The sequence below is a fragment of the Hypanus sabinus genome, chromosome 4, assembly GCF_030144855.1.
Source record: "Hypanus sabinus isolate sHypSab1 chromosome 4, sHypSab1.hap1, whole genome shotgun sequence".
Taxonomy (NCBI): domain Eukaryota; kingdom Metazoa; phylum Chordata; class Chondrichthyes; order Myliobatiformes; family Dasyatidae; genus Hypanus; species Hypanus sabinus.
This window is the reverse complement of record NC_082709.1, coordinates 120,511,155-120,526,928: the sequence shown is the minus strand read 5'-3', so window position 1 is coordinate 120,526,928 and position 15,774 is coordinate 120,511,155. Positions and strand designations below refer to the sequence as shown.

Genomic DNA, 15,774 nt, shown 5'->3' with positions numbered 1-15,774 from the left:
CGTACAAGGAAGCAAAAATTAATGGGAAAACTGAGGACTGGGCGACTTTTAAAAACTTGCAGAAGGAAACTAAGAAAGTCATTAGGAAAGAAAAGATGAATTATGAAAGGAAGTTGGCAATTAACATAAAAAATATACTAAGAGTTTTTAAAAAATATATGAAGAGTAAAAGAGTGACATGGGTAGATATAGGACCAGTTGAAAATGATGCTGGAGAAATTATAATGGTTAACAAAGAGAGAGCAGAGGAACTAAATGAGTATTTTGCATATGTTTTCACAGTGGAAGACATTAGCAACATACCTGAAAGCCAGAGGTCTCAGGGAATAGAATTAGGGACAGTTAAGATTACTAGAGAGAAAGTGCTTGGGAAGCTAAATGGACTAAGGATAGATATATCTCCCGGACCGGATGAGGTGCACCCATGGGTTCTGAAGGAGGTGGCTTCGGAGATTGTGGAGGCATTGGAAATGATCTTCCAGGAATCAATAGACCCTTTCGGAGGACTGGAAGGTCGCAAGTGTAGTTCCACTGTTTAAGAAAGGAGGGAGGCAGCAAAAAGAAAATTACTGACCTATTAGTCTGACATTGGTAGTTGGAAAGTTTTTGGAGTCGATCTTCAAGGATGAGGTTATGAAATACCTCAAGGTGTACAACAAGTTAGTCCCAAGCCAGCATGGTTTCAAGAAGGGAAGAACCTGCCTCACCAACCTACTGGAATTTTTTGAGGTAACCTCAAATAAGATTGTCAACAGAGAGACTGTGGATGTTGTGTATTTGGATTTTCAAAAGGCCTTCGATAAGGTGCCGCATAAGAGGCTGCTTAATAAGCTGAGAGCCCAAGGAATTACAGGAAAGATATTGAAATGGGTGGAACATTAGCTGATAGGCAGAAAGCAAAGGGTGGGAATAAAGGGATGCTATTCTGTTTGGTTGCCGGTTACTAGTGGTATTCTGCAGGGGTCAGTGTTGGGGCCGCTTCTTTTTACACTGTATATCAATGATTTAAATTATGGATTAAATGGTTTTGTGGCCAAGTTTGCAGATGACACCAAGATAGGTGGAGGAGCAGGAAGTGTTGAAGAAACGGAAAGGTTGCAGAGATACTTGATCAGTTTAGGAGAGTGGGCAAAGAAGTGGCAGATGAGATACAATGTAGAGAAATGTATGGTTGTACATTTTGGAACAAGAAGTAATCAGGCAGATTATTATTTAGATGGTGAGAAAATTCAAAAATCGGAAGTGCAAAGGGACTCGGGGGTCCTTGTGCAGGATACCCTAAAGGTTAACCAACAGGTTGGATCGGCAGTAAGGAAAGTGAATGCTATGTTGGCATTCATTTCAAGAGGAATAGTGTATAAGAGTAAGGGGGTGTTGATGAGGCTCTATGGGGCAATGGTGAGACCTCATTTAGAATACTGTGTGCAGTTTTGGGTCCCCTATCTTAGAAAGGATGTATTGATGTTGGAGAGAGTTCAGAGAAGCTTTACGAGGATGATTCCTGGAATGCAGGAGCTAACATATGAGGAGCATTTGTCGGCTCTTGGACTGTATTCGGTAGAGTATAGAAGAATGACAGGAGATCTCATAGAAAGATTTCAAATGTTGAAAGGGTTGGACAGAGTAGACGTGGAAAGGCTGTATCCCTCGGTGGGTGAGTCCAGGACAAGAGGACACTGTCTCAGAATTAGAGGGTACCCATTTAAAACAGAGATGAGGAGAATTTTTTTTAGCCAGAGGGTCGTGGATTTATGGAATTCGTTGCCACATATAGCTGTGGAGACCCAATCACTGAGCGTGTTTAAGGAGAAAATTGGTAGGTATCTAATTAGTCAGGGTATCAAGGGATATGGGGAAAAAGCTGGAAATTGGAACTAGATAGGAGAATAGTTTAGCTCATGGTGGAGTGGCGGAGCAGACTCAATGGGACAAATGGCCTACTTCTGCTCCTTTGTCTTGTGGGATCTTGTGTGAACTGGCAAAGCAAGACCAGAGTGGGAAGAAATTCCTGTACCCAAAGGATAATGAATCTTTGAAATTTCCTACCCAAAAGGCTCAGTTTGCGAATAGGACAGGAAAAAATTTTTTTAGATAGTAAGGAAATCAAGAGATTGGGGGTGGGAGTGGTAGTGCAGCAGATTTGCTGTGAGGTAAAAGATAAGCATGATTCTATTGAACGGCAGAGCAAGCACGAGGATCTATATGTCCTACTCCTGCTTCTCCACCTGATGGAAAGTCAGCATGACATTTGTTTAGTGAGCAAGTGTTCTGTACAGATCACTGTACACACATCAGAGCAAGGCAATGACTATTGGTGTAATGCTAATAATCTGCATAGTTCCCCTGTGATCTGGGAGGCAGTGACAGTAGATCTCACTGTCATGGGAGAGGGGCAATGTAGGACCTTCCTTGTTGTAAAGGAAATTAACTTTCAGCCATTTTGGGCTACAGTGCATTTGTCACAATCCTTTCCTTAAGCTTCTCTTTACTGAGCTCACTATTCTGGGTTGAACAAGCCAGCTTTAGAATATGACAAGCAGGGAAATCCGTTCCAGATGCCGCTATTAAAATAGTTCAAGAAGGCCAAACCTTTTCAGGGAAATGGTCTGGGAGGCAGGATTAAACCCCAGACTTAATCACAGTGAATATTAAATCTGAAGTATGCCTGCTAGAAAACAAATCTCAGGGATGGACATGGTAACGTATATACTTTGATATTAAATTTTCTTTGAATTTATAGAGGCATGTTTACACATAAATTGAGAACTCTCTAATACAGGAATTAATTATCTGTCATTAGAAAATAACAGCAATGTGTGCGGTAAGAATGGTCTTCACTTGAGCATCAATCCGCCATCAGGAAATTTCCACAGTCACACAAGAAAATGTCAGATTAAACGAAAGAAAATGGCCAACAGGTTCATTAGGATTTGTGCCAGATTCTGTTCATTTGTATGCATTTGTTAACACTATCCATGCCAATAAAATAAATCCTGTAAACTTTAACTACACTGCAATCCAGAAAACAAAGATATATTGAGAAAGGTATGGAGACTTTACCAACTCTCCACTATATCTGTTCAAGATCTTTGTTGACCAGTAAATCAAAAACATGCAGCTGATGATCAGAACTGTTTAGCCAATCGTTGCCACTGAAGATGGGCATAATATAATATTTCTATTAAAAATACCGATATACCCTTCTTTTGCTCATTACAGAGCAACTTCTTTTTGCCTATACTGTATGGTGTTTTTATGCATGATTTTTTTCTGTAATGTATAGGATGCATCCAGAGCAATTTAAAAGTACCACATTCATATACAATGCTCAAGGTTGGACATGAAATTTAATTTTTTAAAAAGTTATTTTCTTCTGTGTATTATTAGTCAAGATGGCACTAAACAGCGAGTCCTTTGCTTGCATCTTTGGAAACAGCTCTATTTTCATCTTAAATATCTCTATTTTTCCCTCTCAGGGTTCTTTTGAAGACCCTGACTTGGAGTTACATACTGACTTTAGTTCTTTGCAGCAACTGATTTTTAACATCGTAAACCAGCGAGTTGTTTGTTATGTCTCCCCTCTTGCTGTGAAATTGAAACATCTCTTTCTCCCTTATGAAGGGAGGGAGGGGGGGAGAGAGGGAGGGGGAGGAGAGAGAGAGAGAGAGGGAGGGGGAGGAGAGAGAGAGAGGGAGGGGGAGGAGAGAGGGAGAGAGGGAGGGAGAGAGAGAGAGAGAGAACGAGAGAGCGCACGCGCCTGTGGTATGTCAAACACCAGGTGAACAAGTAGTCTTTGGGGTACTGCGCCTATGTCTTTGCTATTGCTTTTGCTGCATGCTTGAGTGCTTGGTGACAGATGCCGACACTTTTTTTGCCAGTGGGGGGGATCGTTGCTTGCTGTTGCTTACACACGGGAGGGAGGGGAGCTTGGGGAGGGTTTGAAGTTCTAACATTTAACTGTCACTCATTCTTTGGGGCACTCCTCTGTTTTCGGGGATGGTTGTGAAGAAAAAGCATTTCAGGGTGTACATTGTATACACTTCTCTGACATTAAATGTACCTTTGAAACCTTTTGAGGCATTTGCAAGAATTCCTAACTGAACCATAAGACCTAAAACTGTGTATCATTAAACTGAATTTACTGTATGTAATGAATGGGAAATAATGTTTAAACTAAATGTAACAAGCTGTGTCTGTTAGGAGTAATGCACATGACCAAGAATGGATCCTTATGAAATGTGTGTGCCATGTGCTATGATTTAATTTGTCCTTACATCAGACACCACTGTAATCTGGGAGTTCACTACCTTCAATGAAGCATATGCAAGTTTTATTTGCCTTTGTCACCAGCAGCCCGACAAAGTCCCCAGACACTGGATTGTGACAGACAAATAGAGTGACGATGCCAACCATAACCACTCTTGGGGGTGGCTCTCTTTTAAAGTGGAAATATCTTGAACTGACAATTTAAGAAAAACTTGCTTCTTCCTAATCTTCCATATTTGCTGGGTTGGAGGGGGAAGTGAATGATGGATAGGATTGGGATGGAGGGAAAATGATAGTGTGGGGAATAGAGGCTGTGATTGGGGAGAAGATTGTGAAAGGGTAAGAAGAGGTGTGTGGGGACAGGATCCATTCGCTGAACAAAGGTTGGGGAAGAGCTTGGGAGGGGCTGCATCTTGGGTTCTGGAGATGACTGGGGGAAAATGGTGGGTCGACAGCGACTTCTGAAGTTGAGTGTGGAGCTGGAATGAGAACAACCACAACCTACTCAACACCTAAAGAACCTATCTAGAAGAAGATGGGTGTCTTAGACAAGGTAGCAGTGGTGCTGGCAAATTGAGCCCTTTGGAAAAGGCTGAGGCACCTTTGTTTCAGTGAAGGCCTGCTTCACAGATTACCTGTGGACAAAGCAAGTCAGCGCAAGTGATATTGAAATAAGAGTTGCACAGTGTTTGGCGTCACCTCACCCCATGCAGCTATGCACACCGACCATAAGCTTCATGAGGATCTATATCTAATTTCTGGGAGTGTAATACTAGTGCACGATGTATTCATCAACATATCAACAATTCTAGACCAACGTCTTCCTCCAAAACTCCTCAATGAACAACCTCCATGAGCAACCCTGTGTTCCAGCAAGAAAAATATAAAATTAACACAAACATAACCACAAAGCAACATTTACAATCTCTCTGCAAAGCTGATTGATTACTAAAAAAGGCACACAGTCATATTACTTGAGCACTGATACATTTCTACAGATCTCAAGAGTTGTGAAATAAATCACCACCAGTTCAAAATCAGAAAAAAATTATACATCATGGTTGATTAAATTATCAAACTGATTGTAAAGAATTAAAATTCTGGATGCAAGTTTCTGCCTCAACATGTCATGTGGGGATTTAAAATCCAGAATGAGTTTATAGATACAGATTTAACCTGTACTCATCTTAAAGTTGTAACTGTTAATACAATAAATCTATTATAATTTGTTTGAAAATTATGATGGTTTAGTATCCTGGTCATTGGCTTTAACGCCTCTGATTCCTATCAACTCTATACTACCACTATAAATTTAAAGAGTGTTGCAGTATCAATAGGACAGATATACAATGGTACAGAGGATCTGCTAGTTCAGCGTTACTGATGTCCCAAAGGTGCAGAATGCATGGAGTTTTACTGTATGATACTCAATGACAAGTTCATTTGGAACAGTAACAGAACCACAACATAAAGAAAAATCTGAAGTTGTTAGGAATTCTCAGCGGACCAGGCAGCGTCTGTGCAAAGAGAAACAGAGCTGCTATTTCAGAAGGTCCGTACAATCACCAAAAAGCAAAACTATCCTTCATCTGGAGCAAACACGAGGAAATCTCCAGATGCTGGAAATTCAATCAACAACACACACAATATGCTGGTAGAACACAGCAGGCTAGGCAACATCTATAGAGAGAAGTGCTGTCGACGTTTCGGGCCGAGACCCTTCCTCAGGAAGGTAGTGAACTCCCAGATTACAGTGGTGTCTGGTATAAGGTCAAATTAAATCATAGCACATGGCACACATATTTCATAAGGATCCATTCTTGGTCATGTGCATTACTCCTTCATCTGGAGTTGGCTCCGCACGCCCCCACTGGCAGTAATCTGTAATTACATCCGATGACCTCATAAGGCAACTTATAAACAGAGATATACACATTCAAGAGAGATAGAAGAGAAACTCAGTTACTGAAAACGTGTAGCTACACACAATAGAGTTGGAGGATCTCAGTGGGTCAGGCAGCATCTAGAGAGGGGACAATTGGCATTCTGGGCCAAGACTCTTGATCAGTCCGGACCCAAAGTATTGACTGTCCATTTCCCTCCATAAATGCAGCCTGACCCACTGAGTTCCCCCAGTTCCTTTGTGTGTACTTTTATATACAAATTCAAAACTGGAAGTGCAAATGTACAGAAGTCTTCTATGGTTAATATGTAAATTGCAAACAGAATTTTCAAGGATGTAGAGATTAATTTTCTCACAATATTAGCATGAAACAGTTAAAATCATTTGCCTTTTCTGTAGATATGCACAGAACTGTTCACATTTTTTCTATTAGACTGTGGTTATGTGACTGGATTCAATTAATCTAGAGCATTAGACAAATTATTAGTTGTGTATTGAGATCTCACCATAGCTGCTTGAGATTTAAATTTCATTAAAAGCATAAATTTGGATTCTGCCATGCTACTAAAATGGTGTAGAAGAAAATAAACAGCAGATGCTATAACCAGAAAAAAAAAACAGAAACTCATAAACACGAGGTCCAAAATGACACACACATAATGTGGGGGGAGGGGAGGACTCAGCAAGTCAAGCAGCGTTTATGGAATTGAAGAAACGGTTGATGTTTAGGCTAAGACTACAGGACTGAGAAGGAAAGGGGAAGGTGCCAGAATGAAAAGGTGGGTGGAGGAGAAAGAGGCTAGCTGGAAGTTGATAGGTGAAGCCAGTTGGGGGGGGGGAGGGGTGGAAGGTAAAGGGTTAGAGAAGGAGGAACCTGCTTTGAGAGGACGGTGGACTGTAGGAGGAAGGGAAGGCGGAGGGGACCCAGGGAGATGCAGGTTAGAAGAGGTAAAAGGCTAGAGTGTGGAATAGAGGATGAAGTGATGGGGAAGGAGTTTTTTTTAAACTGGAAGGAGAAGTCAATATTCATTCTGTCAGGATGGTGGCCACCCTGACAGAATATAAGATGTTGCCCCTCCACCCTGAGAGTGGCTGCATCATAGCACAAGAGGAGGCCATGGACCAACATGTCAGAATGGGAATGAAGGAAACATTCAACAGACCAGGCAGTGACTGTGGAGTGAGACCAGAACTAACATTTCAGACCAAAGAACACATTTAGCATATCTTAGCGAATGAAAAGGCAGCTGATGGCTTTATGTGGTCTGGCCTATGTTTAACACCAGATCTCCTCTCAAATCAGCTGTCAATAGATATGTCCATGCCAGAATTGGTAAGAGCGCCCACTCAGTTATTGATCAGATAGCTTTTCCCCACAAGCTAACAGTTCTCTCTGACCAATTGTGTGAACTAATTGGGGCAGCTACAGAACAAATAGCAGTTCAAAACTGGGCATCCATCAGGCACTTGCAGGCCATCATACTCCTCCACTGTCACCTTGTCGCCCAGCTATCTGATTTTAATATCACCTCAAGGCCAGTCTCAATGAACAGCATAGAACAAGCAGTATTAACCGCTAAACTGGCAAAACTTGGCACGAAAGCCAAAGAGAAATAGTGTGCCAAAGGCAGAACTAAACAATCCTGCAACAGATGGAAGTTCTGCAATCCTATCACATGTGGTCATAGAGAGCAGAGAGCCAACTGAGTTGTTGTGTGTGAGAGGGAGACAGAGACAGAGAGTTACTTTACTCCCATCTTCATATAGACCTTCCAAAACAAGGATCACAGTGTTCTTTTGAGGTCCCAGTCATCACAAAAGTCATTGTCCAAACTGATCGACTTCACCAAACTGAGAAACATGCGAGTTTACTGAATAAAGACTACTGACCTCACAAATCCTGGTTGTAGTGCTAAAGCCTTGTACTCCAGACTAACATGAATCTGCTCTTAGCATTCCTTACAGTAAATATATTGGAATCACCTCAACCATGCAGAAAATTATTTTTGTTCAAACCTAGTAACAAAAGTAATATGGATAATTACGACCAATTTGTTTTTTCACAATCATCTAAATGATGGAAGGGTTTGTTAACTGCGGCATATTGGCATTTACTCACCAAAAACCTGATTGTTGATGCCCAGCCTGGCATCTGATCTCGCTGTAACAAATAGTCTGTACTCGAATAAACAAGCTGACTTCCAGAGGTCCAGTGAGAATGCAGGGTGACAAAGAGCCCCATAAAACTGAAAGCAACAAACACAAGGGGTAATCTGGCCCAGTTGCTACAGTCATACCGTCAAAAGGAAGATTGCCAGAGGGAAGTCATTTGTGCCCCAAAATATCACTACAGTAAGTCCTTGGCATAGTGTCCCAAGCTTAACTTCTGCTGCTTCATTAATAACCTATGCTCTTGGTAAGTTAAGAGGTTTGCTAATGACTGCATAGTGGATGACTCCCTTCGCATCTCTTCAGATAATATTGACATTCAGCAAGGGTTGGCAAATATCAAGTGAGACTTGCAAGGCAATGGGAACCTCCGATTAGATACAGTATGCCCATTGCAAATTTATGCTCATCATGTTGCTAAATGTCCAAGCATCACTATTCTTGGAGGTGACCAGTGACCAGAACTTGACTGGATCAGTTATCTAAATAGGGTCATTATAAAAGAAGCTGAAAAATTTGGTATCATACAATCAACAAGCTTCTTCTTGATTTGTTAGAACTTTTATCATCCACAAGCTCAAAGCAGAAAAGTAATGTGATACCCTTCACTCACTCTGAGCAGTACAGCTACAAGGAGACCTAAAGATGTCAACATCACTTCAATCAGAGCAGCTTGCCTGACAAACAACTGATGCTCACACCCTCCATCATCAGAAACTGCAACGTCCATTTCACAGCAGCTTCAAACATCTCTATTCTCAACAGTTTCACATTCCCTCCTAGGTCCCTCACAACACTGGAGACGTACAACTGTTCCATCACTGCTCCTGGATCTAGATCCTGGAACACTCTGCCCAAAGACAATGTGAGAGAACCTTCACTGGAAAGACTGCAGTGACTCACTACCACCTTCTGCAGGACGGTTAGGTATGACATGCTGGCCCTCCCTATCAGATCTCATGACTAAATCTGAAAGATCCACTGTTCATTGATGTGCTAGTATGGTTAATTTAACCTGCCACCTCTCTACATAAATCCATTACACATTGAAATATCATTTTCATTTCCTTAACTCTGCAGATTTAAACATGTGGAGTTACTTGCAACAGCATATATATTTTCACAATAGAAAACTCCATGGAGTTCTTCAGATATCGCAGTCAACGTTTATTCATCAACTAATAACTGAAATAGATGATCTGGCTACTTGGTTGACTGCTGTTACTTAGAACTTACTATGTAGAGATTTGTTACTGCATTTTCTTCTATTTCAATATGATTAACATTTGAATAAAATGCTTCTGTATTTATTGAGCACTATAGGATGAGCTGGAATGTTTAAAAAAACTTTATAAATGAAAGGCTTCTTCTGTAAGACGATCATACAACACTCAAAGCCTAATAACAGGAAGAATATGAAGACACAGTAATAGCCCTCTTGGTCCTCAGAATTAGAATCAGGTTTAATATCACTGGCACATGACAGGAAATTATGTGATGGCAGTACATTGCAAAACATAATAAAAGATTGTAAATTACAGTAAATATATAATGTTAAATAAATAGTGCAAAAAGGGGAAAAAAGTAGTGAGGTAGTGTTCATGGGTTCAATGTCCTCAGAAGTCTGATGGCAGAGGGGAAGAAGCTAATCCTGAATTGTTGAGTATGTGCCCTCAGGCTCCTGTACCTGCCATTCAAAAAGATTGTGGCTGATCTTTTAGTTTTTCTTCCTGTAATAATGCCTATCCCTGATTATTTAATTTCTAAACATCTTTCAGTCCCTTTCCTGAATTCCAAAATTCATCAGTTTATATTGTGTTCAATTCAGATCAACTCACTGGACAAATACATTTCTTTAGAAAGATCTCCATCAAACCCATAGTATGGAGCTAATTCCCTGAAAGACTGGGAATGATGCAGCTTCACTGTTGATGATAGCTCTCTGGACTTCCTTTGAGAGATGATACTAACATTTGGTGCTAGGTCTGAAGGACCAATTGCGTTTCACTAGCAAGTCTAAAGGTGCATCAAGTTCAACATAGTAACGGGAATTCGGACTAGGAATCTTAACCAATGCTGGAATTAATTAGAGATGAAAAGCGAAACAAAAACTCCCATAAATATACATTGAAAGGAGATTTTGTATAAAATAGTTGTTCTAAAAAACAGCTGAAACATTTGATTATTCATGCCCCATTACTGTTGACTGCTTTTTCTTTCAAAGTTGGAATAAATTAGCTTGCTCAGGAACTTCCAGTGATTGAGGAGGACATAGAGATGATTTTATTCAATTTCACATCATATACGGTATAATCTGTGGGATTTCAATGAAAGGCCAAAACAATTTGAACCTTTAAATAGATTTACATTTCTTACTAAAGTCATCTGACTTAACCTCAACAGCTCACACAGAACTGGTAACCATTTTTTGTGGCGAAGTGGGTGTCTACCGCACTATTTTCTTTTAAAGAAAGACATTATTGAATCAGCTGTGCATTTCAGTCTGCCTGGGGCTACTTGATCCTTATGAATTCCTATCTTGAAAAGCTCATTTCTCCAACCAATCCGCACTTGTGACCACAAGAAGATCAAACAAGGCTGTGCCATAATGCTGTGCTGCTGCACTTCTTTGAAACAGGACCAGCTTTCTGAAGCACTCTTCTCTTAGCTAAAAAGAGTAGTCTACAGTACCCACTTACAGCGAGTCCAGTTCCTTGCACCATTCATTTCTGCCATGGTTCCATGACTAGATCGTTTGAAACAACTTCTCAAACCAGAGGCCCAATGAGAACTAGCAAAATTAATTCTGCCAAACGTTGCTTTACACAAAGAATAATGGGATGCTGGAGCGTGGTGTATTTTGAACACTGGTTAATCAATGGTGTTCATAAATAGAGCTCACAGACGTAAAACTTTAGATAAAGCTTATAAGAAATGAAACTTTTCATGTGATGAGCAGTTACCATCTGAAACTCATGGCTTTATAGGGCCATGAGGGGGACCAGAGAGGGTGGATGGAAATCTGAAGGAAAATCAATTACAGGGCAACAGGGCAAGACCAGGGAAAGCAAAGACTTATAAAAACCACCTCCTGTGCTTGGGCTTTACCCTTTACATTTTCATTCCTGAAATTGCCTTTTCCAATTTTTTTTTAAGTGGACTGACAAGATTTGTGTGCTGTTTTTCGATTAATGGGGTTAGAATTCAACATAGTTTTCAAGGGGCCTTCAGCAAGCGTACAATTGGTCTACCTCCATGTTGTGGATTCAGGATACTTCTAATATCCTGCAATTCTGTCATTATGCTCTAGTTATAATCCCAATTAAACCAAATGATTCAGCATTCCCATCTTAAAGAAGCAACAGGCTAGCACTTTTCTTTCTTTGAAAAGACTCCAACTCAAATATTCTTTTACTCCCAAATGAAATAGAGTTACATGTAAAACTTTATCCTGTTTGAGAAGCCTGATTTCATAAGCTTCTGATTTTCATTCTGATGTGTGGCTCTGAAAGCTGGAAGACAAATACAATGCTACAAATCATCATGCTGTTAGTAGCCTCCAAAAATGGCTTGGCTTTGGAGGTGATCTCTGCAGTTAATTAAACTGTTTAGCAGTAACAGCTTAAGTCATCAGATGAAAGAAGCTTCAAGCTGATTTCTTGTCCTCTCCCACTCCTTCCCCCACCCCCAAAAAACTCATCCAAAGAAAAGTAGACAGCAGCCACCTGCATTTGATATCCCAGGGTAATAAGCATGTGGCCTGTGGACATCTGTTTGTGCAGACCCAGCCTCTGAACTTTTATTTACTAGTTCATAGGACATAATATCACTGGCTTTTATTGTCCATACTTTTTGCTCCTTAACTGAAGAAGCACTTAAGATCGACCTCAGTGTGATTGGAGTGACATATAGGTCTGGATCAACCTGTGTTTTCTGTCTGTCCAGTTGTTTTGCAAATATCGTAACAAGTAAGTTTTACCCAGTTTTAAAACTCTGTGTATTATTGATCTGAAATAACCCATTCACCAAAGTCTCAAGTCTACTAATCTAATAATTTCACCACTGCCTCCACCTTCTTTAGATCTGTAAATGGAGTGAACCCTGTCTCATTTGGGTGGTACGTTAGTATGCAGTCACAGGAGCACACGGCTCAGCTGCACTCCTGGGGTGAGCACCTAGTATAATTCAACCTCTAGAGCATTGTGTTTCTCCAGCATTTGGAAATTTCACGTTTTCTGAAGGGCTCAATGAGTATAATTAACCTTCATATGAGAGAATGATTTCAGTTCTCTAAAAGCCCTTATTCCAGCCATTTCGAGTTGCACTTTGCACTGACAGATATGTGTCTTGAAACCCTCAATATCTCAATCTATCTCACCAGATTTCCCCAATTCAGTCACATTTCCCTTGTGACTGGTGGCCAGAGAAATTACAAGAGGATCTGCAAAAGGGAAGGGATGATTCAAAACTAATGATTCCATTCAATCTTCAGACTTCTAAAGCCCACTGTGGCATGCCGAGACATGTCTGGACCAGGTACAAAATGGAGGGAGAGCAGTTGTATCCTTGCTGAAGGCCCCTTGAAAACTATCCCCCATTAATAGAAAAATAGCACACACATCTTGTCAGTGCACTTACAAAATTAACTGGAAAAGGCAACTTCAGCGATACAATGGGATAAAGCCTAATCATACAACTCCACTCGCTTTTAAATGATGCACTTTTGAGAAAAATTACCAACAAACCTTTCCACAGAATCTGAACCAAAACCTACACTGCTGAGACACTTGATCACAATGTCTACAGTTTAAATCCACACAAATATCCCTGTGTAAAGCCGTAATTGCCATTTCTGTGTGCAAAACCACTGTTCTGCTGGGCAACACAATCTTAATAACATGCTGCACAATTCTCCAGGCAGGAGGCTTTTTCCATTTGTATTGACCATAATTGGTTTAATTATGGAAATCTCAAATTCAAAGAAGATGGACCAAAACAGCAAAATCTTGTGTCTTTAAGTGGGCTGTGTCAGCCCTAATTGGCGCAGAGTTATTTGCAATTATAGAGCATATCTGTACACAATCATGTTCTGCCTAGCCCAAGAAGTTTTAACCCCTGTGAGAGCTGAATTAATTTTCATACTGCATTAAATTAAAACAGTTAGTCTCTCTAAAGGTGCATTTTGATGATGATGAACACTGCGCTGACAACCTCCATTTGGAAAGGACTTATTCTGAGAAGTGAATCCTATTAATGTCTGGTAAAGCATTAAATCACTGATGGTGGCTTTTGGTGAGAGGCGTACGACTGGACTAGATTTACTGCGTCTGGTGAAGCATTGAATTCTGTCACATCAATCACCTAAAACACCCCAAGCACTCCCGAAACCCGGGTTCCTATCCACTGTGTCAGTGGCATCGCAATAACAATGCAGATGGAAATTTTTAACCAAATTTGATAAAACTACATTTTTTTTTAATTGGGATTTAATCTCTGAAATAAATGAAGCACAAAAATGCATTAACAACAGTAATGGCAGCAGTGAAATTCAGAGCTGCGTTTAACACCCCAGCCCGATCCAGACCTCATCACCAGCAGTGGTTTTGCTGAGCTGAGCCCTTATAGTACAATACCTTTGCTTTCTTGGTTTAGTTCGTGATTGTCTTCGGGGGTTGTAGCTTCCAAAGCCGGCTTCATCCTAGACACAAAGGCAAATTCAGAGACAACACTTCCCGCTGTCTCTTTGTTTCCTTCTTCACCTTTAACTCACACTGCAACAGTGATTGAGACGTGCAGTGCTGCTTTTTGTAAACGCTGTCCTTTCCAGAGATGCAGAGGTCTTGTCAGAGGCGATTTTACTCAACTTACTGGTCCATGAAGATCCCTGCCAGCTAATGGTCTCACATACGTCACGGAGGGCTCCACTTCTAAACCAGCACGGCTGAATTAAAATTCTGCTCAAGCTCCTGCCCAGCTAAAGTTTAAAAGTACATTTCTGATTCTCCTCTAAAACACACCAAACGAAATGACAAAGAATGGAGGGATGAATTGATTACATTATGAGAGAGTTTGTGCCCTACAATAAAGGGGACTCCGTCTACTCACAGCAGTCTCCAAAAAAATCCCCGCTGCACTGGTCTCTTGGGAGAATGCATGTCATTGCACAATGAGAGGACCACTTTTCCCAAAGAGCATTCTTAAGTCGTGTTCTGCATTTTAATTTGCTTTAAATTTCCACACAGATGACAGCCTTAATTAATTGCATCTGATGGGATGTGGTGAAAAATAGACCGTTACTCTTCACTCCCCTTCAAGCCTAGCTTTTTTTAAACTCAGGATTGAAAAAGAACATAATTACTCACATATTTACTAACAGATGAATTGTAACACAAAAGATTCATACCTAAATTGCTGTCTTGTTTTTACAAAGTAACGTCCACAGGTCATAACTGTAAGAGCATGATGTCTAGAGAGCCTAAGGTACTGAACTAACATATGGTTTCCATATGATCATAAGAAATAGAGACAGAATTAGGCCATTTGGTCCATCGAGCCTGCTCCAGCCATTTGATCATGGCTGACTTATCATCATTATCCCTCTTAACCCCATTCTCCTGCCTTCCCAGCATAACCTTTGACATCCCATCTAATCACGAACCTATCAACCTCCGTTTTAAATCTACCCAATATTTTGGCCTCCACAGCTGTCTGTGGCAATGAATTTCACAGATTCGCCATCCTCTGGCTGAAGAAATTCCTCCCCATCACTGTTATAAAAGGATGTCCTTGTATTCTGAAGCTGTGCTCTCTGGCCCTAGACTCCCCCATTATTGAAACATCCTCTCAATATCCACGCTATTTAGGCCTTTCAATATTCCACGTACTTCAATGAGAATCTTCCCCCCCCCCCCCATTTCTTCTAAACTGTTTCATCCTTAGATTCTGCAGAGTTGTTGTAGGGAAGTCCATCCAACCTGTTCGATGCAGTTGATGGAACATAGGCTCCTATGTTCCCAGTCTGGCCTTGTTTACTTCTAAAATGAGTGAAATCAAGTACATGTAAATCTTTTGCTGCTCCTGGATTAGAACAATGTTGGCCTTTAATTGTCTCATAGCAATATTATTTGTTGTCAGTTTCTGTTGAGAGTAAAGCCTAGCACCAGCTTATTTGGCCTAGAAGGTTGGAATATGCACACATTATGTTTGTGTTAAGAGGAATAGTTTTACATTGTGTCATTCCATCTCTCCTGAATTGCACACAGTGCTGGAGAGAGGGTGAGGGAGGCAGGTGAATAACAGGAGAGGTGCAAAATATGAAGAGAAGCATGAAATCTGAAAAACCAGGGAGTAAAAATGAACACCCCAGAATGTGATTCTTCTTCCAATAAAAAGCAAAGGTCACTGAAAAATCAGGCTCTGCAAGAAGGCCGCACCTT

At 40.7% G+C, this 15,774-nt stretch overlaps 1 protein-coding gene across 3 annotated transcripts in view; it reads right to left on the bottom strand.

The window, feature by feature from the left end:
• LOC132393154 (proteolipid protein DM gamma) overlaps positions 1-15,774 on the bottom strand; it is a 182,934-nt gene that overhangs the window by 64,650 nt on the left and 102,510 nt on the right. Inside the window, exon 1 of one of the 3 annotated variants that reach the window (XM_059968042.1) lies at positions 13,972-14,143. The exons of the other annotated variants lie outside the window; for them this stretch is intronic. Coding sequence (XP_059824025.1) covers positions 13,972-14,035 — 64 coding nt within the window. The 5' untranslated portion in view covers positions 14,036-14,143. Of the gene's footprint in view, positions 1-13,971; positions 14,144-15,774 lie in introns of those variants that run through there. 3 annotated transcript variants of the gene reach the window in all.